At 52.3% G+C, this 26,456-nt stretch overlaps 8 protein-coding genes across 8 annotated transcripts; 3 read left to right on the forward strand and 5 right to left on the reverse strand.

Moving 5' to 3' along the window:
• Positions 1–3,430: 3,430 nt before the first annotated feature.
• Positions 3,431–4,589, reverse strand: tif35 (translation initiation factor eIF3 core subunit g; the record flags this gene model as incomplete). The annotated part of the gene is made up of 3 exons (XM_056684147.1): positions 3,431–3,483; positions 3,558–3,729; positions 3,801–4,589. 3 exons carry the CDS (start codon positions 4,587–4,589, stop codon positions 3,431–3,433), a joined length of 1,014 nt encoding a protein of 337 aa, XP_056547753.1.
• Positions 4,590–9,004: 4,415 nt separating this feature from the next.
• N7482_002023 (2EXR domain-containing protein) lies at positions 9,005–10,006 on the forward strand (the record flags this gene model as incomplete). Its single annotated transcript, XM_056684148.1, has 1 exon — positions 9,005–10,006. One exon carries the CDS (start codon positions 9,005–9,007, stop codon positions 10,004–10,006), a length of 1,002 nt encoding a protein of 333 aa, XP_056547754.1.
• A 4,086-nt stretch (positions 10,007–14,092) lies between these two features.
• N7482_002024 (cytosine permease) lies at positions 14,093–15,828 on the reverse strand (the record flags this gene model as incomplete). The annotated part of the gene is made up of 3 exons (XM_056684149.1): positions 14,093–15,192; positions 15,274–15,490; positions 15,553–15,828. 3 exons carry the CDS (start codon positions 15,826–15,828, stop codon positions 14,093–14,095), a joined length of 1,593 nt encoding a protein of 530 aa, XP_056547755.1.
• A 222-nt stretch (positions 15,829–16,050) lies between these two features.
• Positions 16,051–16,659, reverse strand: N7482_002025 (uncharacterized protein; the record flags this gene model as incomplete). The annotated part of the gene is made up of 2 exons (XM_056684150.1): positions 16,051–16,422; positions 16,576–16,659. The coding sequence occupies 2 exons, from the start codon at positions 16,657–16,659 to the stop codon at positions 16,051–16,053; spliced, it is 456 nt and encodes a 151-aa protein (XP_056547756.1).
• An 865-nt stretch (positions 16,660–17,524) lies between these two features.
• Positions 17,525–19,318, reverse strand: N7482_002026 (uncharacterized protein; the record flags this gene model as incomplete). Its single annotated transcript, XM_056684151.1, has 1 exon — positions 17,525–19,318. The coding sequence occupies one exon, from the start codon at positions 19,316–19,318 to the stop codon at positions 17,525–17,527; it is 1,794 nt and encodes a 597-aa protein (XP_056547757.1).
• A 920-nt stretch (positions 19,319–20,238) lies between these two features.
• Positions 20,239–21,964, forward strand: N7482_002027 (ADP-ribosylation factor GTPase-activating protein; the record flags this gene model as incomplete). Its single annotated transcript, XM_056684152.1, has 5 exons — positions 20,239–20,349; positions 20,415–20,526; positions 20,600–20,807; positions 20,855–21,561; positions 21,618–21,964. 5 exons carry the CDS (start codon positions 20,239–20,241, stop codon positions 21,962–21,964), a joined length of 1,485 nt encoding a protein of 494 aa, XP_056547758.1.
• Positions 21,965–22,669: 705 nt separating this feature from the next.
• Positions 22,670–24,256, reverse strand: N7482_002028 (folic acid synthesis protein; the record flags this gene model as incomplete). Its single annotated transcript, XM_056684153.1, has 3 exons — positions 22,670–23,651; positions 23,710–23,918; positions 23,978–24,256. The coding sequence occupies 3 exons, from the start codon at positions 24,254–24,256 to the stop codon at positions 22,670–22,672; spliced, it is 1,470 nt and encodes a 489-aa protein (XP_056547759.1).
• Positions 24,257–25,111: 855 nt separating this feature from the next.
• Positions 25,112–26,318, forward strand: N7482_002029 (NAD(P)H-dependent flavin oxidoreductase; the record flags this gene model as incomplete). Its single annotated transcript, XM_056684154.1, has 3 exons — positions 25,112–25,124; positions 25,196–25,457; positions 25,526–26,318. The coding sequence occupies 3 exons, from the start codon at positions 25,112–25,114 to the stop codon at positions 26,316–26,318; spliced, it is 1,068 nt and encodes a 355-aa protein (XP_056547760.1).
• Between the last annotated feature and the right edge of the window lie 138 nt (positions 26,319–26,456).

Below are 26,456 nucleotides of genomic sequence, written 5' to 3' on the forward strand. Positions count from 1 at the left end.
GACAAACCCCGTGATTGATTTGAATTCATTTCGCTGGTGACCGGACGAGTTCTTTGGGAGGCACTTGAGGGCCCTTTTGCAGGGCTGGACAGGGCACGTGCAACGCTCTGGGGGGATCAGACCACCAACTTCTCAAGTGGTGATCGAACAGGCGCTGGGGATGAATTGCTATTGCGACGCGACAAGGGAGAAGAAACAATACATTCTGCACGCTGTACGACGAGAACCACCCTCGCGATAGGCGCCGTGGCAAACCGTTGTCCATTCCGCAGCCTCCATTCCCGGGCTGCACCCGGCCAGATGCTCAGATGTCTGACAGGGAAGAGAAGCGGAGCACCCCTCGCCGGGGCTTGCAACTGTCCGTCAGAGTCAAACTAAAGACAGGGCAGATAGCACTTCCCCATCGGGAGGCCGGGAATGCGATTGCATGACAGAGAGGGCGGCCGCTTCACTTCGGGCGCAGGGCAGTGAGCCATTGGCCCACGATGAAGCTTTTCATGGGTGCATACCGAGAGAGGCAACAGGTGATATCCTAGAATTGCCCTCTGCCTGGTCCCCTGGTTCTCCGCGACCCCAGCTTCATGCCCGCTGTTCAAGGATCTTTGAAGCCTGGCGTGGGGTCGTGGATCCCTGGGCTCCCTCCGAGATTCCTAGAAACGCCCCCAATGGCTCGCAGCAGACGCTCTGCCCCGGTCGCATTTATTCCTTCTACGTATCAGCGCATCAGATATCAGACATCATACCCGGCACTGCTTGACTTATTGCGACCCGGGGGTACCAATTGTACCAACTAGGCAGGAGATCGTTGGGAAACGCGCCTCATGGGCGAAATACAATGCCCCCGTCGTGGATGGTCGTTGGCTGGTTGGCTGGCATTCTCTTTCGCCCCGGGGGTCCATGGCTCGCTCAAGACCCTCCCCCAAATTAAAGTTTGAGCCAACGACGAGCGCGACCATACTCCGTATTCGACGGGGAGTAACAAGTTCCGCCCCCTGTCTCTCGCCGGGACGTATGGCCTGCTGCGCGAAGGCCGAAGAACCACGTGTGTACCGAGACAAGCCTTGACTCGACCACCCTGGTCACAGTCCGCATCCCATACATGTCTCGTGCAATCCATCGCATCAATTTGACTTTGCAGCGGTCTTGAGAGAGTTCTACTAACGGTTTTTTTTAGTCGTCTGGCTCTACCTCGAGAAAAAAAAGTCAATTCTAGCTGGTGCTCCTCCTCCTCATACTTGGAGGCATCCCCCCGCCGGCACCTGACAATCCTTGATTTGTTGCCCGTGTATCGCGTATGCCGGAGATGAAAGGGTCACTTGGGGCGACACTCGACCTGATTCCCGGTAGTTCTCTCCGTCGTTTCCTTGGCCGTCTTTACCGTGTGGGCCGAGGAGCACCGGCCAGGTCCGTCCTGTCCGCCAAAGGGACAAGGCGTGCACAGCGTGGGTGAGGCTTCCATTGGTAGCCTATCGGTGCTGTTATCCCATATCTTGTCGGCCTGGGCTCTCCAGCCGGCCGAGCTGATCGTATCATGGTCTATGAGACAAGCCGGTAGTATCAACGACGTGCAAGGCCGCGATGAGTTCAGCTGTCGTTCCCGTCAAGAACGAAAAGAAAAGTAGACGAAGGGCAACACTAACCAGGTAATGATTACATCGCAGACGCCCGATAGCCAGTGGAGTAATCACCACCAGTCTCTCAATGAAGCCTTTCCGGAGGGCAACCTACTCTTGCATGGCACTGTATATGCAGGCCGGTTGAAGACGCCCTTCCAATGACTTATCAGCCTCGGCAAGGCGAGGCGCCTCCGTTCTCCTTCCTCCCTGACGTCGTGACAGGCCCGTCTCAGCTTTCACTAGCGATCCCTAGCGTGCGGCAACCAAACCAGATGCAAAGCCGAGTAACACGGCGAAAAGGGCCAAGACAAAAACTAGTCACGCACTAAGCCGACAGAGCACAACGAAGGCACCAAATACCCTTCTCGTCGATTGCTTCGACGCGTCCCACGACATATAGCCCCTTAATTAAACGCCCGGCGCCTTTCTGCAATGTCACTGGGACTTCGGAACGTCACGAACGCCTTTCACATGTGTTGCCCTGTCATACTGCATGCCGTAGTGGCGGAGGCGGAACTACAGACTCTGGGGGGCTAGTGATACAGAGAAGCTTGCGAGGGCAAGCAAGAAACGGCAACACAAAATGCAAAACGGCGAAAAAAGTAAGTCACCAAAGGGGAAGGAGATGGAAAAACCTGCGATGTTCCCTGTCGATGGAGAATCCTTTGACGGTGGGGCCGAATGCCTGCCGATGGGCACCTCCCATGGTAAGCTTTCTAGGAGCAAGTCTCTTTCCTAAAGGAATCACCGATGCTACGTGATGCAACCCAACTTGAAGCCGGGAAATTAAGAGCGCGAATTTATGTGCTGAGGAGAGGTGGGGGAGTTGATAGGCTAGCTCCGTGGGCGATCTAGATAGATCTGCGCTGTTGCAATTGAGTGCAGGATCTGAGACCCAGGCGCCGATAGCGTCTCAACATTGCAATTGGGGGCGTAACCTTCTTTTATGGAGGTAGCTGGGCTCTTTTTGCTTGCGATACTGAGGCACAGCTGGAAAGTCAGTTTCGGGTCTCTTGGAGTTGGTATCTTACTGGCTGTGCAGATACATCCTCGTCCATCGTTCGAATACGAGACAAGAGTACTGACTGCTGGCTAGCTCCACATCCTACCAAAAGACAGGACCCCCCGAGTGACCTGGAGCCCTGTCATCCATATAGGGCAGCTGGCATATATGTTCGAAGGGCACCAGGATCTGGGGTATGAGTACAAATGACAAGTGATCCTCGTCGTTGGAGCTGGGAGATGGTGAAGACGCGAACAGGAAAGGGACTGAGTTCAATGCCGATGACGATGATACGGGACAAAGTCAATGGGCAATGCAAATGATATTGTCTTATACGTCCTGCAACCCTTCTATTCTCTTGTTAATTTCCATACTGGAAATGTATGTGAATCTATGCTCCGGAAACACCATATCCATTGCACGGGCAGTTACCACGAGGCTAGGACGACATTGTAGACTACGAACTTGGGAAAACAAGTCGCAATCACCTGAAAGATGACAGTGGGAGCACAGCTGCACCCGAGGACAACGCACGTAGCTAAAATCAAGTAGTGCTAGATTTGTGTATACCAGCCCAGCCGAGGGCACCCGCCAAGCGTATCATGCAAGAATCTCTAAACCATTGCTTTTGTATAGACTGACGAATGCAAAGTAAATGACATGGTAGGTGTCTTTTGGTAATCATCATTATCAATCAATCATACATTTCAAAGGAAAGAGCTTCAGCCAGAAAGCTAGGCCCGCCTGAAAGATAAAAAGAAAAGAGAATCCAGCCAAGAATGGGTCGTGAAAGGGAAAACAGGGAGCGAATCTAAGTAGTGCGCTTGGCGAACTCGACGCGAAGGATAAGGTGGCGGTAACCGACTGCAAGGAAAGAGAAAGGAGATGGTTAGTCCTGGTAACTCGAATTGGCCGTGAAAGGGGTGGTGAACACATACAGCCGTCCATTTTCTCGCAGGCGCGAGCCGCATCGCCCCGATCCGCATAGCTGATGAACGCAAAGCCCTTGGCCCGCTGGGTTTCGCGGTCCCGGGCAAGGAAGACTCTGGTGACACGGCCGAACCGCTCGAAGAGATCCCGCAACTCTTGTTCCTCTGCCAACTCGCTGACCTGTGGGTGAAAAAAAGAGAATATGTCAGAACAGACCCAAACACCATCATCACCAGAGCAAGAGGACGTACGTTTGTAACCCGGAGAGTAGCCAGATCGTCCTTCTCGAAGCGACCGCCCATCTTCTCGCCACCAGCAGTACCGCCCTTCCGCATATGAGGAGGAACGTAGCTGGAGGAACCAGCACCCAAGCCACCAGCAGCACCAGCATCGTCCACACCAATATCCGCACCACCAGTAGCCTCCTCGACAGGGGCCATGGTGTCCTTGAAGGGACAGCGGGCTGTGAAATGCTCGCCGCTGCAAATACGACACTTGACCTTCTTGTCCTTGAGCTGGTCCTTCATGCTGCCCTGCTCGCCACCGTTCTTCTCGACCTCAGCGGCCTGAGCCTTCCAGTTCGTGCTGGGGCGGAAAATGAGGTTCTCGCCGACGGATGTGGTATCGAAAGAGGGGCCAGGCGCGTGGCCCTTCTCGAGGCCGAACTTGGCCCACGACCGGCGCTCAGCGACCTGGGGGTTGACGTGTTCGCGGACGACGGTGGACTTAATGCGGCGGGTGACCTTCACTTTCTTGTTCTCATCGTTGAAGCGGTAGGAGATGACGGTCTTGGTGCCATCTTTGTTTTCAATAATCTGGTTCGCAGGAAGAGTATCCTCGAACTCATCATCGTCGGCCCAGTCGGCGTTGCTGTAATTTGAGAAGATCGTTAGAGACAGATCAGGGGAATTTTTGCGTGTAAAAATACTCACTTCCCGAGTCGAGACATGGTGTGTGGTGGTGTGATGCGGCAACTGCTGAATTTCTGGGATTTCTTCAAAGGCGAATCCGTTGTGGATTTCATTCGCGGCGATTTTCATGTGGCGCAGTCTGTGGCTGGTTCAGGTGAGATCACGTGGTTGGTGCCTGCCCCTCCGCGGGGCTTGCCGACTTCTTTTCTGTCTATACTCCACATCCTCAAATGACCTTCTGAAGCTGTCTATGCTGTCTACCTGCAATATAGAAACATTTGGCTCGGTTGGAACCGGCACTGCCATAAGCCTTGCATTACGTTCTATTCTGGCTTTTTCCCATCCTCCCCACAATTCCTCTAGACGACAAAGCCTGCAGTGTTCCCACTGATTCTAACGCTGGTCTTGCAACACCCGATTTATTGCTACGACGCCGGTAGATTAAATAACTGGAAGATTGAGCTTCCATTTGTTAGATGTGAATTATTCCATTGCTATGTTGATTTCTATCCTCAATTCCATTTGAGCCCCATTGCCGGCAATATCCATTCTCCATCCTCTTCGCTCCCCCTTCTTAGTTCCGGAATATGATTCAATTTTCAAAATTCGCTCATCTCAAATCTTCGATGTTGGTGCTGAGTTACCAAGCGTGCTGTTATAAGTTTCAAAATAGGTAGGTTGAAAGCTGCCTTGTTCCGTGTCCTCGAAGGAAAGAGAGACATCATAATGCGCCAAGAAGTAGAGAGACATAGAGCAAAACCGATATGATACATCATATAATGATTTCTCCTGTTATAGCCGCTACGAATCTAGAATGTAGAGACTCACTTCCACTTAAGCCCAGCGTCAAGTATGGCGTGGCGTCGCATGGCTGAGAAGTTGATGATTATCTTCTCTCTCATTCAAGGATCTCAGGGTCGACTAACCATCCTTGGAATAAGAAGGTGGTTGAACACCATATGGTGTATTGCATTTATAAATCTTTATAAAGACCGAACATCGAAAGCGTACACATATGCGATTCTTCCCAGTAGTTTGCAGTGCTACCCTCTTCCACATCTTCCATATTCCCTTCCCTAGGTAGCCTTGAAAATGGAAACTTGTAAGAAGAATAATATCTAGATAGCTATTTCTATCTTATCCTTATCTACTAGCTTAAAAAGATATTATAGAGAATATATATATAGAAGCTAGGCTTGACTATTTCTATATATAAATCCGGAAACTAGAGAAGCGCCTCGTCTAGTAAGAATAGGAAACTATTTAGTATTTATTAGAGAGATTTTAATCTATAAGTATATCTAAACTTATTAACCGACTAATCTCTAGTAAGCTTACTATCATCTACGTAGGTCTTCCAGGGCCTTAGTACGGGGACTATAACCAGAAACGAGTAAACGGGCATAGGAGAACAAGATCTTATCTACCGCGTTTTTATTTACTATTTTTATGATCAATCAAGTACGAGTGGTAGTAAAGCAACCCTTATAAAAAGGTAATAGATAAGACACAAGCTCAGCAACGGCATCGGCATCTTTATTAACTACGAAACCTACCCTCCAACTCTAGAGGACGAGCTTCGCAATCTGACGCATAGTAAAACTATGGTAAATTTATCACATCCGGTTATCCCATGCTCTGTCATGTTACAGAGGATAATCTACTGGGAAATGACAACATAGCCCATTGCAGGTCAAACGCAATATGAGCTTTCTTTTCTCTCTTTTCCCCCATGCTGTTGGTCTACCAGATTAATGGAGATGAATCTCTATTGAGACTCATCTACTCTCTCGCCGGAAAGGAAACGAATAGGTAGAACATCGATTTCTGGGTACGGCATTCAGTATTTATACTACTTTACCATGGCCAGTCTATTCACAGTTAAACTACTTAGTACATCAATTAGGAACTTTAAAATTCCATTTCCCATGTGATTATGACCTTACCTATTCAGTGAACACAGAAGTCGCAAAACCCAAGTACATACATCCATGACCCTCGAGTACCTTCACCATTCACATAGTATGTCCCACTAACAATCGCAGCCTTGCCTTGTGAGGCTGTTCCGTCCAGCAATGGGTGGTATTGGCGGATGAGCAGGGTGTGGCCAAGGTGGTTGATGCCGAATTGAAATTCATTGCCGTTATCAGTGAGACCTGAGGGTTGGTTCCTTATGCCTGCGTTGCACATTACCATGTCGTTGGTGCTGGTGTTTGAGCGAGGAAGTGTGGCAGTTTTGTTGGGCAGATAATAGAGAAGAGAAGTCGCATTGGACGAAGGCCGCTTGTATTTCTGGATTGGGATGCATTCTTCCGCATTTGAGAGAGGGATCACTCAGCACTGTGGGTGTTCTGCCCGCTAATATAGATGTGGGATGGATTGTGCTTTGCGAGTTGGATGGCCGTTGATGCGCCTAAACGGCTGGTTCTTGTTTGATGTTAGACTCGAGGATCATCAACGAGTATGAAGAAGTTAACCTCCTATAATAAATATCAGTTTCCCAGTACGTTAGCCAAAGGCATAGTGGAGGGTGGTTGTTAGTTAGGGCTGGATGAAATATAAACGACATCTGTTTCCGGCCGAAAAGGGACCGGGATTTTGATAGACATTTGTGATATCTGCTCAATACTATGGAACGCTGTACCATCCCTCAAAATACGTTGAACCCGCCGCGATAAAGGTTCAAGGAGACCTTATTGTCCTCGACTGGAAAAATCACTAGTTGCGATCTTGCGGAGTGGAAGGCCCGAGCCCGTGGGGGTATTGCGACGGTGACAGAAGTTCACCCGGTCTGGCAAGTCTAATATCCAAGCTTGTTGATACGTAAGATCTTCATAGATTGTATGGTATCGGTCAACCGAGCTAACGTGTACGAACCGAGAGCGTAGTGATCATTGCTACAGTGATATACATGGCGATGGGAGCTCTACGTCATTTCGCCCCTCATATTGCCTGCCCATTTCAGTGGCAAGCTTTCCCATATTTCCTTAGGCGCAAATAGTTATACGGCAACGGCGCCAAAAACCCAGCTCCTATCGACAGCACTGCTGCCGCCCAAAATTTGGGGTCCTCCATCGTAACCACTCCACCAGTTAGGTGATAATCGACTGCATTCTCCGCAACTTCCATTGCCAGCATCGACACCATGCTCATACCCATAGCGGTGCGCGCTGCTATCGTCCATGAGAGCTGATCAGCTCCACGGCGAAGTAGCACAGTCTCGAGAACGATTGAGGTCGTGATGCCAGATACCACTGTAGTTAATGTGGTCAGCAGGTATGGAAGCTAAGTGGTCAGGAGTAGACGACAGACTAGATGCTAGCATGATGGTGTTCATTCCTAGCTCGGGATAGTAAGATTGCAGCATCCAAAGCGCGGAAAAATCACCGACTGTGCAGCCGACTAGACAACGCAGAGTGTTGATGCCTGCGCGTCTCCACGTAGAGCGACATTTCCAGAATGGCAGGGAGAATGTTGAAAGAGGTTTGAACTCAGGCGTTGAGTTGGTTGCTTGTGCATTCTGGCAGCGAGGCCGGATCGATTGTGTTGAATGACCGGCTCGTGAAGAAGAGAAGCTTGTGAAGTAGCGATACGCAAAGGAGACTTCGCGACTGCCAAAATGAGCCTGCCGGAGGCAGAACGACCGGGTTATCTGGTTCATAGAAAGAGAAATATGTGGGTTTTTATGGAAATCAAGCAATTAGCCTTCCAAGGTTGCCGGGTCGGATCAACCTTGTTTTTATAGATCCTGAAGATCGGTTGAGAGAAACCCGCATAAATCACGCAGGGCGCCCGCGGCTTGGCAACTTTGCGACGGTCGGAGCTTTGCAAGATCCGACGCTGGTCACAAATGCCTCGTTTCAAAGTACTTCGCTAGAGAATAGGTAGAGAGTAGGTTCTTCTATGCTCGAGACGGTTCGGAATCAGTTGTGGAGGGTTTATAAGAAGACAAGTATCTTTGATGCTCCGTGGCTTTTTTAATCTCTGCGAGTACGTAATATATTGATTCCCTGGTTTCCACCTCAACCGCTCGGCAAATGAGCCTAAACCGCAGTCTTTCCGATCGCGTCGTCATAAAATCACACGTCGGCGAGGCGCATCGCTGAAAGGAAACCAAGATCCTCACTTTCAATCTGGTCACCTGCCTTTTGCCTTTATGCGCGGCCGAATCATGCGACCCGGAACTTTCTCGATGCCGCAGGGGAAGAACCTGAATAACCTCCCGTGATAACCAGGCCCCTTCACTTTTGGGCCTTATCAGCACTAAAATTATCTCCACTTCCACTTCCGAGTCAAAGTGGATACGGTTCTTGGCGTTGTCAGATCACAATGTTTTCCTGTGTATTTGATTTCTACCCACGAGCTGAGAAAAATAATTATTCGCTTTGTTGGCGAGAGGAACGATTCAGACCTACGGAGTGCTAGCACCGAGTTCACTGTCTGTGTTTGCTGCCGACTGATTTTCACCATCTACTTTGGCCCCAAATTTGATACGTTAAACTCCTCTTTACGAAACGTCAACAATACACCTTATACACACGACAATGGCGAGTTCAACGGTCATCGGTGCATTTCCGCGCTTTCCGGACCTTCCGGCAGAGATACGACTCATGATCTGGCGTGAATGTTTACCACATCGAGTTCACGAGCTGGATTCAGACGAGTTTTATGCCACAGGCCCAGGAGGCTTTGCACGCGTGTGCGGTCTTCTAATGACCACGCAAATGAATCATAGGCCGCCAGCCATCTCCCGCGTATGTCGCGAGTCTCGCGTTGTGGCTTTGCAAAATCGTGTCAGGCTCCCGTACGAAGAAATGCTCGAAGAAGCTTTTTGGGCATCTGAAACGATTCTTGACGGCATGATTGACCCGTCCCGAGATAGCGTACACCTCAACTGGGAACCTTGGGATGAAAGATTCGAAGGTGAGGGATATTATCTGGATTATCTTGCCTGGCACGCCGCCAATTCACAGGGCGGGTCCGTGGGATATGAAAGTATAGACCACGAGGATGTTGCGTTTCTAGACTCAATATCCAATCTCGTGATTGTCATGAGAAAGATCATAATACACGCCACCTCCGAATATGGCGCAAGAACGGGCCTTTTCGGACTATTAGGGGATGCACCAGTTCAACTTGTTGACCTTTCTAACGAAAAGAGACTCAAAGCCTACTTTGATTTGGCGGAGGAAACGCAGAAGAAGGGCCATGTTACATTTGCCCAGGACTTGCACAGAAAGCCCTGCGAGGTTCTCGAAGAGGAATTCCAAAAAATCATGGGTCGCAAATACCAACGACCATTCGGCCTGAGGCCGGGAGAAATGCCTCCCAAGCTACCGCCCCTGCGTGGCGCAATCATGTTCAGACTGTGCACCGATATGTGTAACAATTCAGAAGATGCTGAAGAAGGCTTCCGTCCATTGCCGGGAACCACATGGATTCCACCAATTCAAACACAAGGGCGAGGGCGAGGGGGATTACGCGGAGGACCCATCGGGTCTCCTTTTCGGATGAGGGGCCGTCTCAGAAACAAGATTGTTGCTTAGGGAAAATTCACTCCCGGGAAATGTAAGGATATTCATAGAATGGCGTTGTGTATATGGAGTACCTGAGTATCAAATGCGTTATCAATTTCCAAATGTGAGGTCTTCCCAGTGGTGTTCAAACACACTCTCATTTTAGCACTAGTAATTGGAAGGCTGTAACGAACAGTTCAATGCTGATTTCTTTTTGAGATTCTAACAAGGCCTATAATGTGCCTCTATTAACCTTCGGGGTATATAGATTGACCATGGCTAGTGAATGCAGTTTAGGAACAATGGAATTATTTGTCTAACAGACTTCATTTTTACTCAGGCATATAGGACCTCTTCTCGGATCCAAAATAGGAGAATACAGAGGAACAACGTGTCAAAAGAAGCATGTTATACTGAGACATCGGTAAGCAAAAGTTCAGCCGCACGCCTGCGCACAAAAACGAACGGGCAGAGAACGAGTGAAAGATGTCAAAATTGTATAAAACCTGATGTGGGACCACCTTCTCTCAAGGCGACTATGTGCGACTAGCCGGGATTTCGATGCCACAGGTGCTGTCACTTAGAAGGGTTGACTGGAAGACCTCACTCGCATATAAAGCTTTGGGATTAGCAAGAACAGGAAACCATACCGTATTGATTAGAGATGTTTAAATCCATGAGTACATACAAACTTATTAACCGACGGATCTCTGATAAGCTCGCCATCATCTACATAGAGCTATTTAACTAGGCGGAAGGTCTTACAGAGCCTCAATACGGGGACTGTATCTGGAAAGAAATAAACGGGTACAAAAGCACAAGATCTTATCTCCCGCGTTTTGGTTTGCTATTTTTGTGATCGACCAAATACGAGTAGTACTGAAGTAACCCTTCCGAAAAGGTAATGGATGAGACCTAAGCTCAGTAACGGCATCGGCATCTTTATTGACTGTAAAACCTACCCTCCAACTCTAGAGGACGAGCTTCGCAATCTGATATATAGTAAAACTATAGATTACGGAAGAGAAATAGCAGTACTAAGCATAGGTTAGGATCTATGGAGGAAAATGTGGTTTTATTATACAGTTTATGCCCTTAGCTATATTTTTTTCTTACATTACCCTATTTCGCAAGTTCAAGGACAGCGTTGATTATCTGTTAGATCCAAGTGGTTGCACATTTTCGTACAAAGTCGAAACATAAGAGCTGGATGCATTTTCGGCGCTTGTTGTTGGGAGCGGAATCGCCGGATCACGAGGTCTTGTAACTCCCGCGAAAGAGCCTCTGGACTTTCTCTGTTAAACGTCTGACGGGCGCTAATATTGCCTTTACGTTCACATTCCTCGGCTAAGTCGAAAAGGGCCGTTACTCTCGCTTGGTCGGCTATATCGACTACTTGTACGGGCGCATCCCCTAAGAGCCCGAACAAGCCCGACGCCGCCCCGACTCTCCGGCTCGCGTGTACCACAAATATCCGCATCACAATAACCCAGCTCGGATGTTTCTGTAAAAGTTGTAGGTCGGTTATATCACAATATTGTAATAGTGGTAGGCGAAGCGAGCCACCACGATATACCCACTTAGCCTGCCAAACAAGGTCTAAGAGAGGGTTACCCAAGGTAAAGTACTGGGCTTCGTAACCGGGGCAAAAGTTAAGATGCGATAAGTCTCGTATAGGATCGATCCATTGCTCTAGCTGGTTAAAGCCTGTCCAGTCACATTCGTCAGGGACTAGAAAGTCATCAGTCTCGACAACTGGGAACCCTGCCTCAAAGACCACGGCTCGTGCCTCGCGGCATACTAGAGCGATCATAGGCCGGCATCGATTTGCGAACGATGTATGCCTTACGTCGCACGGGACCGGTTCTATCCATTTATAGACCTCGCCCGGGAGTGGACAGTCGAGCTCGGAAACCCGGCGTGGGAGGCATTCGCGCCAGATCGCTAGCCGTAACTCAGCCGGCAGCCGAGGGAACGGATGAAAAGTGCACTCGGACGCCTCCATTACGCGTCTGCTTTCTGCCTGATGGTCCGGGGGACTTAGTCCTGGGTATCCTCGAATAGAAGTGATGATAGAGTAATAAGACAAATAAAGAAGAAGAAGAAGATGATGAGACTTTGATCGTCGAGATCCTCCTAACTCGGCGGCAACGAACACGTCCTAGGGTGCGGTCTAGTGATCGTTTGCTGCGCACTTGTCTGATCTTGACGAAAGCGAAGAGGATGAAGGTGGAAAGAGAGAGCAGACCGGCAGAACCCTCGAGTATGCAGCGGCTAGGACTATAGCGTAGTTTTAACTTTATAGAGACCCCTAGGGTAGGAAGAAAAAGGGGCGCAACGGGCCAGTCAGCGGGCGGCGCCTAAGTCTGGTGGAGATTCCAGCGCAGCGATGGATCCACCCACCATTTGATATTTTGGGAGGTACTCCGTACAGAGGTGCATTTCAAAAGTTCTGCGTTGCGTACCGACCACCATATTTACCACTAGTTATATAGAACAGACAAATACACACAGTAACGTCGAACTAGGGGTCAGTAGAAAGTGGAGAATCTATTTTTGTATGGGAATGATAGTGTAAGAGCGATTCCTGCGTTACAGAGCGGTCCCTAGGGCGGTCTAGAATAGAATATGCCTAAATTGTGCACTTTCCCAGTGGCCGCTCTCGGCCGCCGTAGGCATGGTTTCTAGACCCCTTATCGGTACTGCTTGAGGTCCCCCAATCATCCAAATATGCTCTGACGCTGTCTTTGATAAAGTCTGTTTCGTCTGGGTGGGCCTCAATTGCCGCCTCAGTGTCAACTTCCTCCCCGACCTGTCCATCAGCCGAATCGACTTGTTTCGTTTCCACCTCCTGGGCAGCAGTGTCAGCAATAGATCTGAGCAATACCACCTCCACCAGAAATGAGACAGAAATGGCTTTGAAATTTTAACTTCTTGACATACCCAAGTGACTCCCTCTTCGGCAAGGGCCTTGTTTAGAGCTGCGAGTTTATACTGAGCGTCGTCGTACGCACGCCCATCGCTGGCCAGAACCATTGCCTGTTTGGCTCTGTAAAGTTCTTCGTCAATGTTGACTGAAAGCCCTGGAGCATCTCGGCGTATAGCTTGGATCGTGTTGATAAGATTGCCGTAAGCTTCACTGAAAGAGGGCCTAGACCCCTCAGCGAACGTCTCGGGGAGAATTTTACTCCAATCTTCTTTGTACGCGTATCGCGCTGCAACATCATGACTCGTTCATTTCACGCGAATTGATTTTGAGTTACAGATCCGATACAGTTGGCCCAAATAAGATCCAATGATCTAATCCTCCAATCCCCCTTGAAGAGCAATATCTTCTCGGAGTACAAAAAGGAATGTTGACAGCGCAGGTCTTGGCTTCTTCGAGTAGTCTCGAATACTACTCCCTAGAACCACGAAGAGGTCCCTGCACGTCGCTACAGGAGCTTGTTCTCACAGCACCCCCCTGCGAAGCACACTTGTTGACGCAGAGCTATGCAGCGTCCCCCTGCGAGGAGAATTGATAACGCCAATCCTATCCTGCACAGAAAACTAAGCCTTGCAGACCAGCGCGGTTGTTAGTGACACACGATAGGAAAGCTGGTAGAGTCGGCGAGATGCGTGATGGGACATTGTTTGCTCGCGGCATTGCGGCAGTGACATGGAATCTCATGCTCCGTGATGGCTCGATCACGTTAGAGAGATAGACAGGAGAGAAGTCCATGCCCTGGTTCGGAAGTGGTCGGCGGGCGCTTGTCTGATTCCGTAAGCCGGACATTGGAGCTTCGTTGGCGTTGAAGTCAGCGCGTAGTGTGTGATTGAGGAGAATGTTCAAGATCGCGATGTGCTTGCGCAAAACAGGTTGTGGAAACTTGTGCCTGGATCTAACTTGCCGTCGTTGAAAGGCTTGACTGGAGGAGGGATATCAAAGGAGACGACAGAGAGGTCTTCAAAAAGTACAGGGACCAAAAAACTGCAGATAATGCAAATGCAAGCTCGTTCATAAGAGCGATTCACTAACAATGCATCATGAATGCACAACTATTATTTCCAACATTATTCCAGATTCCCAACAATCCGTATAACAGTCAATTATATACAAAAGGCCCAGTGCCCAAACTACCGACCGAAGTAGCGAATCTCGAACGGCCGCAAAAGACAATAGATGGTGAAGGAGAAAGCGAAGCCCAGCTCAAAGCCGACATCGCCACCCCACGGAAGCGCGCCCGCATGCTTCGCAATCGGCCCAATCCACCACGTCTGGCTCATACCAGTGACCATACCCGCCACACCAAAGCAGAACGCAATCGACGCGGCGATGCCGATGGGCAGCTTGTCGGGCTTGTCGTAGATCTCCGGCTGATAGCCGCCAAAGCCGCGCTTGAAGATGAAGTGGTCGGCGATGGCGATGCCCGAGTAGATCGCCAGCCAGTAGGCGATGAGGTTCATGAAGTTCTCGAGGACGGTCTCGAAGTGCGAGTAGCCCGGGATGGCGATGGCGAGGGAGACGCACGAGGCGAGGAAGGTCCAGATGAAGCGCGGCACGCGCTGCGTGTAGCGGCTCAGCACTTGCAGGGTCAGCGAGACGGAGTAGATGTTCGGGCAGTTGTTGGCGATGATGGACAGGGCCAGGATGACCAAGCAGAATTTGCCGAAGCCACCCAGCGGCTCGAGGACGGCCGCGATCAGGCCGCCGTTGCCGGATGCCAACCAACCCAAGGCGTACTTGTTGTCTTCGCTGACCGAGGCCGCCGTCATGACCGCGATACCCAGCATTTCCGTGAACAGCAGCGGGATGATCAGGCCCAGCCAGGTGGCGGCGAAGACCATGCGGCGACTGCGGTCCGACGGCTGGTAGACGGTGTAGTCGGCGGCATAGCTGGTCCAGCCGGTGGCGAAGCCGAAGATGACCGAGCCGAAGGACAGGCAGCTTCCCAGCTCGGAGGTGCCGACGCCCATGGGGACGTTGACGAAGTCACCCGAGTGGGCGAAGGTGCCCAGGACAATGAAGAACACGATACAGGTCGGAATCCAGCTCCAGTACTCGTAGATGTGCACGACCTTGTATCCGGCGAAGGTGATAAGGAGGGTGCAGAAGGTGATAATAATGATACCGGCGTAGCCAGGGACGGTGCCATTGACCGCGTTGAGCAGCTGCGCGCCCACGATGGCGTTCGCGGCGGACCAGCCGACGCAGGCCAGGACGTTGAGAATGGCGACTACAGGAAAACCGCCATGTTAGCCCCGGGCCACTGCGCACCGCTAGATTTTCCCCATCTTCCGGGAGGGGAAGCACTTACCGATCTTCACGGGGTACCAGCCGAACCAGAAGCGGGACAGCACCATCTGGCGCAGACCGAAGGCGGGACCGAAGCACGAGAAGAAGCACACGGTCAAGACACCGAGGAGGTTGAAGAACAGACACACAAGCATGGCATCCACGAATCCCAGGTAGAAGAGCGACTGGCCGAGGACGCCGATGGCAAAGGAACTCACGACCATGTTGGCCGCCAACCACTATTGGGGTTTGGGTCAGTGGGGGAGCAAATGGACACATCGCAGGTACACGATCAACCCACCATGCTGCCAATATTCAAGTACGAGTTATCTGTCCGCTCGTTCTCGGGCACGCGCTCAATGCCCCGCTGTTCGACATTGAACTTGCCGGCGATGCGCTGGATCCTGGCATAGATCGAGTTTCCATACTCGAAGCTTTCGCCGGGGACCGCGCCATCGCTGACATTGTCATACTTCTCGTTGCTGTTGCCGTCGTAGGCTGCGCTATCGTTAACGTGGGGAGCCTTCTCGACGTCGGCGCCGGCGGCATGCGCGCCCAGGCCGAACTTGGAGCGCATGGTGATGGTCGGGAGGAGATTTTTGTCTTCGTTCGAGGAACCAGAAAAAACCGCGAAAAAAAAGTTCACGCGACGCTATTCCCGAGAGGTAAGGGAGGAGAGCACAGCAGGCTCGAGATCGACCGAGGATCAATGGAAGGGGTGGAAGCAGAATTGGAAGCGAATTCACATCGTCCTTTTTTTTTTCTTGGTCCCACTGCAGGAGGCATGTAATATATAGTCTTAGGAAGGCGGCCGTCGCCAAAACTTGTGTGTAGTGCGCGTGTCGCCCCACCCCGCGACATAGTGGCGCGGCGAAACGGCGAAAGATAGCTTGGGCGGGCCCATGTCGCGTGGGGCCCAGGAGAAATTCCAGAAAGAAGCAAATGGCGAGCCTTGGGAGCATTCACGGTAGGGTGGGGAGAGCGTGCGCGATCCAATCGCCTGTCGTTTGCGAATGCGCGGCTTATCAGCAACCCGCGGTTCCGTTCGCTTTCCGTCGCATTGGCCGGTCGGACCCCCGATAAGACCCGTGCGTGCGAGATTCGAGTGAGATACGCCCTGATAGCTGGCCAGACGCCCCTCTTGACTTGCCGTATTATGCGATGCAACGAACTGTCCCATCATGTTCTCCAGGGGTCATGGCTACACCCCTGTATCCCCCCGGTTTCCGCGATGCCAGCCAAGAAACCAAGCAGCCAAGCTTCGATATGCGGAATTGACGACGGGGCCCGCCGAAACGCGTGCAAAAGCTTGACTCGATCTCACCTCATCCCGGAGTTCCTGCCTAGGATCAAACCCATCGAAAACACGGTCATCCTGGCTCGTGGGGGGGGGGACCCGGCCGCGCATAACTTAATTTACCCCCATGTCGAGTGGCAACTTCACTTTGATCCGAGGCTGCTGCACGGCATTGTTACTCGCCTCGAAATTCCCTCCAAGCGTGGTCCCGAGCCTGGACCCTGATCCAGTAGGTTGAGCCGGAGGCCAGCTACGACCATATCTCATGCGACGTTCCGAAAAGCAGCCGACGGCGCTGATTCTCCGCACCAGATGCCCCGGACCCTCGTGGTTCATTGCGGGCGAGCATGTTTCCACCCCCGTCCCCAGGTCCTGGTGATATCGGAGATCACCGTTGCGCACACGATTGGTCCGATCGGATCCATCCCCGGATCAACTGAATGATCCCATAGCGTAATGTGTTGCTCGATATAAACCGATCCACCTTCATTCGCGCAACTAATCTGCGCGGGGATGCCAAGGGGGATTTCCGCCCATTCAGCTTGGCATTGCCATGCTTGTTCCTGCTGATTTAGCAAAAAGGCCTTACTTCCGCTTTCAGTAAGGGTGCCGATATTCTCCTGATGGCGTCGGAGCTCCCCGACGGGTCGGGCCCCCTGTTATCAGGTCGCGGGGTGCTGCCTCTCCCTGCCTGCTCGGGCTTGTTCGGCCTCGGGCCCTGCTTCGGCGGCTACTGCGCCCGGACACCCGAATGAGAGCTATTGGTGATCGTTACGAAAGTAGGGGATCTCTTCCAGCGTAATCGGGGGGACCCGATGACCGCATTATGGATGTGCTAACCTCTTATACTCCATTGGCTACCAATGAAATCTCACTGTCCTTCCTCGTCTGCCTGCGCGGTTCCCTGTCCACCCACCCCCCTCCCCTGCCCCTGCTCCCCCATTGCCATGGACTATTCATTCCATAATATCGACTTTCACTCTTCCTCTTCCGCTTCCTCTTCATCATCGGTCTCATCAGGAATTATCCCCCGCGCGGGCCAACCTGGTCTCCGGAACTTGTGTACCGGTCCAAAGTCTTCCATCCCCATATTTGCAATGTCAAGATTCACCTTGTCAATTTGGGCATCTTCAGCGGGGACTCGCGTGCAGCGGAACCCTCGCAAGTTGGGGTCACACACACCCGTCAGGTGTTTCGCATTCTCCGGGAGCTGTCGGTAAGAGAACCGATCGCACTCCACGCAAAGAACACTCTGATCCTCGCCGGACAGCTGATCAATGCAGAAGAACACCTGGTCACCTCCGTCTTCCCAAACCTGCCATACAATACTCCAGATATCCTCGTCCGTGCCGTCCTCCTCGCCCTCCCATGGTACATAACAGCATTTCTTGATATATCCGAATTGCTGATCAATATCGTTCTTGGTCGCCAACCGGGCCCTGACAGCTTCGTCTTGTTCCTCGGTCAACTTGTTCGTGATGTAGAAAACGGCAAGATATTCTACTTCCTCTGACTCATCGGTGCCTTCTTTTGTGCCTACCGGTCGCCATGGCACCGGGTTTGGATAAAAGGGCTCGTTTGGAGGGTATATGGCTTCTGTGGGGAAGCGCACGGACGCTGTTCTCCACCAGTCGCGCTGCCATTTGGAGAACCACCTGTTGTCGAGGATATTTTTGAGCGGAACCTGAGTAACGACTACCCGACTGTCGTAGGCTCGATGTGCTGTGCCGAATTCTGCGGAAGCGACATCAGCCCCTGTGATGGGATTCAGGAGAAAGTTCAGAGGTGCCCGGTTGCTACGTCCGTCCGCCATGGGACGTTCGTATTCTTTCATAAACTGGACCAGATCATGGCGGGACGCGATATGATGACGATCCTGGGGGATGAGTTCCACAATTTTCTTCGGTACTTTGTTCTTCGCCTGAGGGAGATATCTTTTAGCGGCGTTCTGGATGGTGACCTGTGCATTGCGGAGCTCCTCAGCTGTCGTTGGGAAGAGAAGGAAGATGAGAATATGGGCGTCATCTTGTATGGACGTCCAGAGTGGAGGCTTCGCCCGCTCCCCGTTCCGAATCCCCGTCTTGCTATTATCAGCATTCACGTAGGACAGGACGGCATGAACCAGCTCCGTCGGCAAATGTGTCGCTGACAAGGCTGCAGTAATGCGCTCTGCACCCAATGAAGACGCCGCGGTTGCCGTGAACAGGCGCGTATCAGGGTCATACAGCATTTTGCCAGTTTCGAAATACTCCTTAGTAGGACACTCATCACCACCCACGCCAGTCTCAGTTGGTAAGTCGATATCGGCGCTCAATACATCTAGAATGTTCACACCCTGGTCGTTCTTGCTCGTCCGTCTGGCCTTCACCATCACTTGGTGGTTTGTGTGCGCGTCATTCGGCGATCCTTGAACGCTCATCAAGACCACCGAAATATCTTCGCTCTCGGCAACACGATGCTGCCCTGTGACCTGACGCTTGGTGAGGTCATCGACCACGATGAAGCTGGACCATCTGGAGCGATACGCCAGGATTCCCAGCGCATATAGATTGGCCGCGCTGTCGCGGTGAGGGCCTTGCCTAGCAATAGATTGAAGAAGGATCTTGGAGGGAGTCCATGTGTGGATAGCCACATTGGCTGAATCTGGCACTGTTTGTTTATAGTGCTGAACAAGCTTCGCCTGTTGGACGTCGTCCAGTTGGGTCAAGACGACAAACAGAAGCGACACCCGGCTCTTGTCCAGAGGCGAGGGAGCCCGATCACCAGGCATGGCATGTATAGTGGAATTGTGTGCCATTTTATCCGTCAGGCTCGCGGCGGATGCAATTGCTGAATACGCCATCTCGTCAGCCCTCAGCGACGACCTCTAGGGATCGTTCAGCACTGGCCTTCCTCTAGTTTCCGGGTGGGGGCCAATTCCCTGAATCGACGAGCGCTGCAATTGGTCCAGCGCTCTCGGCTGCCTGCTTCCAGGTGGAATTCCATGGAGCCTTCCGAATTCAACAAATATTGGGCATAGATGTAAATATTTCTATCTCATCAGGCTCACGTCAGTCCATACGATATGTAGTGGACCCTCCAGTAAGACGATAGTGATAGTACGGGAAGCGGGATTTGACGAAACCGCCCTTGCTATATTGGCAGTTTCAACATGCCCAAATGGGTTCGTCTGGTGTGTGTATATTTTAATAGTATCCTATTTGTCTCTAGATGTGTGTTGGGTTAGTATACCATATTTCTATCCCTTTGCTTGTTGTAGCTCCACAGTGTATGAGAGCCATCATATGGTGACTCGCGGCAAGTGTAGATAAACTGATACAGCTGACTGGTCAGCTCACAAAAGACGGAGAAATGCAAGTATAGACATACAACCTTCAGTAACTCAATAACCAGACCAGAAATGACCCACTGGACGGCTCCTACGATGGTGGCGGCAGTGAATCGATGATCGCGGCCAACCCCTCACGTGCTGGACGAAAATTACCATACGGTATATTTGCAGTCCAGGCGGTGTACTGGTGGCCGCCCCACTGCCGAGTCGGGGGCGGCAGAAGTGCAAATTACACCAGGCACAGGTCTCGAGTCCGACCACGTTCGCCGTTCCCGATACATCATTTTCGGCTTCTTTCCTGACTGCACCGCTGGACAACACCCCCTTTTCCCTCGTCCATAGCCTTTCTTTGGTCCATCATGAGTGCCTCCAAGGCGCAGTCTCAAAAGATATTTGAGAAACTAAAGCTCAAGCCCGCAAACAAGGTGCGCCCCAACAACCAACACCCCGCCTCCGTCTGCCGTCCTGCGGTCATTTGGCCATTGTCCACTAACGGTCTTCTCGTGAGCAGCTATGCTTTGACTGCGGCTCCAAGAATCCAACCTGGTCGTCGGTTCCCTTCGGTATCTACCTCTGCCTTGATTGCTCGGCTCACCATCGCAATCTCGGTGTCCACATCTCCTTTGTTCGCTCCACAAATCTCGACCGTATGTATCATCCGATAGCGTCATCTCATTTTCTGGTATCAACTAGTGGACAGCGCTTATGCATTTTATACAGAGTGGCAATGGGAACAGCTGCGAGTGATGAAGGTTGGTGGAAACGAGTCTGCGACCAAGTATTTCCAATCGCATGGAGGATCGGCTGCGCTGGCGAGCAAGGACCCCAAGACCAAGTATACGTCCAATGCCGCCGTCAAGTACAAGGATGAGTTGAAACGGCGAGCCGCGGCGGATGCGCAACAGTCAGTGGCCCATACTCTATCTCGGTAATTTGTTTTTTGAGTCAGAAGGATGTTGACAGCACATGATGTAGGTATCCTGAGGAGGTTATCATCACGGATGTCCCTGCCGGCACTCCATCAGACGGCTCCGGCACTCCTGCCGGTGACCAAGACGACGACTTCTTCTCTTCGTGGGACAAACCCTCGATCAAGCGTCCGAGCAACCCTCCCTCCCGCACTGGCACGCCGCCCGTTGTGAGCCGCACCGGATCCCCCTTCCTGAGCGCTGGCGCAAGCGCAAATGGATCTCGCTCGAAGTCCCCCCTCTCTGCGTCCGATGAAAAGGCCTCATCTCCCGCACCGACCGCCATCCGCGCAAACTCCGCTACTCGCAAGGCCACCACGCCCGGCGCCGCGAAGAAGGGCAGTATCCTAGGTGCCAAGAAGGTGCCCAAGCTCGGGGCTAAGAAGGTGGCCTCTAGCGATATCGATTTCGATGAGATGGAGCGGAAGGCCAAGGAGGAGGCGGATCGCATCGAAAAACTGGGATACGACCCCGAGGCTGAGAAAGCGGAGGCTCAGGCTAAGGCCGCAACCCCGTCAATTACCTCTCCCACCCCGATCAGCCCGAACCGAGCCGGCTTTGGCGCTACTGGCAAGACCCACGAGCGTACCGCGAGTGATGTTGAGCGACTGGGTATGGGCATGAGCAAGCTTGGCTTCGGGCAGGTGTCGAAGCCCGCGGCTCCCAAGAAGCTGGGCTTTGGCGCCGTGGGACCTGCCAAGTCCAATGTGGATGGTATGTTTTTTCATGTCCGAAATTGGTGTTAACTCTAAGCTCATCCTTTCAACTAGATGAGGAACTCGTTCAGGCCAAGTCTCGCTTCGGCACCCAAAAGGGTATCTCCTCGGACGAGTTCTTTGGCCGCGACCGCTTCGACCCCAATGCCCAGGCGGAAGCCAAACAGAGACTCAATGAATTCGACGGTGCGACTTCGATCTCTAGCAATGCCTACTTCGGCCGGCCCGAGGATGATCTTCCTGCGATCGACGATGGTTACGGAGACCTGGAAAATGTAGCCAAGGACTTTGTTCGACGCTTTGGCATCACCGCAGGTGATGACATCGAGAACTTGTCGCATCTTGTCGGCGAGGGAGCCACAAAGCTTCAAGGTGCTATCCGCAACTACCTGAACAGCTAATGTGGTGTGAGGCCATTCCTCGGATACCATGCGTTCTGTCTCATCGAATACTTAGCAAGCCCCGTTGATCCCCCCCTCTCCATTTCCGTGATGCGTGACGTATATCCTTGTCTCTCTGCACATCTCGCCACCATTTTGGTTTCCCAATTTCAATCTTGTTGCCTGTCATGTGAAAGGACGGAAAGGCCATTGGGTCAAATTGAGGTTGCGGCCTGGCGTGATTGATGGTTTTGACCCGACGAATTCTCCTTGTGTTCCTTTCGACCCCATTGCGCATTTCTGCGGTAATGCACGGATGTTAAGGTCTCTTCTTTTACATTTCCTATGTCTTTTCTTTGTGCTTCTCCTGGTAGGTCTTGCTTTAATTGAGAAAATACATCTGCAGCTCCTTTCAAGTCATTCCTCGCTTATGTTACATGGCTACGATAGATAAAAGTGCATGGCAAATATACGGTCAAGGCCAGTTTATGGGATGGCGACTTGCATAATTTGATAGGCTCGCATGAGTACCGAGAACCTGCCTAGAAAGAGCCTCGGTCGTCTTTGATATTGTAATCTTACGTCTACCCAAACACAACCCCGCATCTAGAGCCCCCTGTTTTGAGAAACCCCCTCCAAAACTCCATGATGAATGAAGATACCCGCCCTGCTAAACTCATGCAATGTTGAAGAAACAAAGCCCAGAAATATGTCGAGCCTTGGGGATTATACCCGATAGATCGCATCCGCGACCTTCGCAACCTGCCACATTTCACGGACATCATGCACCCGCACAATGTCTGCACCGCCAGCAACACTAGCGGACACAGTCGCACCCGTACCCCACACTCGCTCCTTCGGTGTCTTAACACCGGTAATATGCCCAATAAACCGCTTCCGACTAGGCCCCATCAACCAGGGGAAGCATTCCAGGCCCTCGACCTGACGAAGCCGAGGCAAGTCACGCAGGATCTCCAAATCATGGGGCTGATTTTTCGCAAAGCCCAGACCAGGATCAAGGATGATCCGCCAGCGCCGAATACCTGCCTCCTCGGCGGCGGCGATGCGCCGGTGCAGCTCGGCGGCCACCTCGGGGATCACGCCGTTCGGGTATTTGGCTAGTTTGGTCATAGTCTGCGGCGTGCCGCGCATGTGCATCAGGATGATGGATTTGCCGATGCGTGCGGCTGTGGGCAGCATGTCCGGGTCTAACATGCCGGCGGAGATGTCGTTGATGATGTCTGCGCCGGCGGCGCAGGCTGCGTCCGCGACGGTCGCGCGGTAGGTATCAATGCTGATGGCGATATTGGCTGCCTCGGGGATGTTTGCGCGGATGTGCTTGATGGCTGGGACGACGCGGGCGATTTCTTCGTCTGCGCCGACGGGCTTGGAGCCTGGGCGGGTGCTTTCCCCGCCAATGTCGATGATGGTTGCGCCGGATGCGATGAAGTTGCGGATGGTTTCGGTGAGTTGGGTGAAATCGGCTGGGGAGTGAGTCCCGCCGTCAGAGAACGAGTCGGGGGTGAGATTGAGGATGGCCATGACGTGGGTGTTGCGCGTGGGGTCTGTCGCGTGCAATGATGGGAAAGCTGGAGAGATCGGTGTTGTTGAGTATGGGGTGGGCTCTGGCGGCGGAAGGGCTTTGAGATATTCGCTGTATGTTTGAGTGCTCTTCGCTGGTTGGGGAGGTCGTTCATGAGGGATCAATCTGAGTAGGGGTTTGTTAGACCGGGTTCCAACTTGTGATGTATAGACTCTTCACGCACTGGCAGAGTGGCCGGAGGACGAAATCTCGCTCCAACATGAGGTTGTGTGGTACATTTAGACGCTCGTGAGAGAAGATCTCTTGATCATACAACAGAATATCCAAATCGATTGACCGCGGGCCCTTGTCAATTAGTTTCTTTCGACCCAGCGCATTCTCAATTGATTGGAGGGCATCAAGCAGCTCCATAGGCGCGAGCGTTGTTTCAACCTGGCGATCATTAGTTGTGTATCCAACACAACAAAAGAAAATCACTCTAGAGATATTACCTCGCAGACTCCGTTGATAAATGTGTCTTGTTCCAGCACATACATTGGCGTCGTCTCGAACAGCGAGCTAGTCCGCTTGACTTTGATATTCGCCCGGTCCAACTCGTGACAAGCTTTTTCAATCATTTCGACGCGATCTCCCACATTACTACCCAGCGCAATGAAGGCGCGGTGAAGCTGCGGTCCACGCTGGATGTGGTCCATCTTGGAGTCTCTGCGCGGCTCTGTCCCGCTCGAAAATCTCCTCGCATACGCTTTCAAGTACGACGGCGGGGTCATACGTGTCCGGATGACATTTTCAGCGCACGAGGATGCAAACACCGGGTTTCCCATACAATTTGGCCCTATTTGAGCTCAGTATACGTGGTTTGCAACCAAAAAGGGGCACGACACAGGAAGTTCCAGAAAGAATGCGGGACATCATGCTTTTTTTTCTGCGCGATACAGATAAATGACAGATAAGACCGTCACGGCCGCTGAGGAGCACCTACTTGAGCTCACGATGGGAATTGTACTATATCTAGAGGCCCTGCATCAGAGTTAGAACTTTATCCCTTGATTGTGACTCGGCGCTTATTCAGGGACCTGCCTTTGTGTACCGTATCCGTAAGATGGCTGACCGCACTGCGGTGATGCGTGCGGCGACCCTGGCATTAACGGGAGCTCCCTAGCCGATCGCTGTGGCCGCCCTGAGTGTGTAATGCCACGAACACCAGCGTATGCGGAAGCTCCTTGAAGGCGCAAAGCCATAGACGTCATGCTGGGGATGAGGAGAAGCCGCTTGACAAAATCACGAGATATGTAAGCCTTGGAATCGTCAACCTATCTGGTAACTCCCTGGTGGTCTCGTGCCTGTCGAAGCATCCGTCGCGTAGCCTGGGCGCCTTGACGCCGTGCTGCCTTGACGCCTGAGGAACGAGGCCGCTATGCGGGCTGACCCCGCATTACGTAAGAGGCGTGTCACGGCAAATACCACCCTCCGCGGCTTAAGTCCAGGCCGTCTGGGCACGGAGGGACCGAGGCAGTTTGGAGAGACTGTGACAGGCCGAGGAATCGCTCCCTTTATTTAGCCTGCCCACTTCCCCGGATTCTCATTCCCCATTCCTTCCAGACTTGCCGATATCGCATAGCATCATGGCTTCTCCTCGTGAGTTTTGTGCTGCTTTTCTTTGCTGTGACAGCCCTCTAGACGGTTGCTAACTAACTGTCTCCACACAGAGGTCATCCGCACCCCGATCACTGATCTGCTTAAGATCAACCACCCCGTCCTGCTGGCAGGCATGAACGTAGCCGCCGGCCCCAAGCTGGCGGCTGCGGTCACCAATGCTGGTGGTCTGGGTGTCATCGGTGGCGTTGGCTACACCCCGGAGATGCTCCGTGAGCAAGTCGCCGAGTTGAAGAGCTACCTGAATGACAAGAACGCTCCCTTCGGTGTCGACCTGCTCCTCCCCCAGGTTGGCGGCAGTGCCCGCAAGACTAAGTGAGCCTACCTCTACCCTCCAATTCTGAAGAAAAGCGAGCCAACCATGTGTCTTTCCTCTCCCCCAGCTACGACTACACCAAGGGCAAGCTGAACGAGCTCGTCGACATCATCATCGAGAGCGGTGCTAAGCTTTTCGTCTCCGCCGTGGGTGTTCCCCCCAAGGCAATCGTTGATAAGCTGCACGGCGCCGGCATCCTGACCATGAACATGATCGGCCACCCCAAGCACGTCCAGAAGGCGCTCGCCGTCGGCATCGATATCATCTGCGCCCAGGGTGGTGAGGGCGGTGGCCATACCGGTGATGTCCCCACCACCATCCTAATCCCGACCGTCGCCAAGCTGGTGCAGGGCTACAAGAGCCCTCTGACCGGCCAGCCCGTGCAGGTCATCGCCGCCGGCGGTCTGTTCAACGGCAACTCCGTCGCCGCCGCTCTGATGCTCGGCGCCTCCGCCGTGTGGATCGGCACCCGTTTCATCTTGTCTGATGAGGCCGGCGCCCCGGTTGCCCACCAGGAGGCCGTCCGCACTGCCGGCTTCGAGGATAACATCCGCACCATCATCTTCACTGGTCGCCCCCTGCGTGTCCGCAAGAACCCCTACATCCTGAACTGGGAGGAGAACCGCGCGGAGGAGATCAAGCAGCTCACCTCCAAGGGTATCATCCCCGTCGAGCACGACTTCGAGAACCTGCCCGATGACGCTGACGATGATGCCCTGGATAACGCCCGTCCCTTCCTGATGGGCCAGGTGTCTGCTGTAGTTAACGAGAAGAAGTCTGCCAAGGCTATTGTTGATGAGCTCGTCAACGATGCCGCTGCTCTCCTCAAGAAGGGCAATCAAATGATTGCCAAGTTGTAAATGATGATCCCCCCTTTCAAGCCCTTGTTTTATTTGCCATAGCTTGGTTTCAGATGTGAATGGTTTCAATACAACCCCCTCAAAGAGAATATTACTACATCTACCACTGTTTTCCTTGACCATATACTCCCAATCCTC

The sequence above is a fragment of the Penicillium canariense genome (genome assembly GCF_028826845.1).
Source record: "Penicillium canariense strain IBT 26290 chromosome Unknown utg000001l_segment0_segment0, whole genome shotgun sequence".
NCBI classification, from domain to species: Eukaryota; Fungi; Ascomycota; class Eurotiomycetes; order Eurotiales; family Aspergillaceae; genus Penicillium; species Penicillium canariense.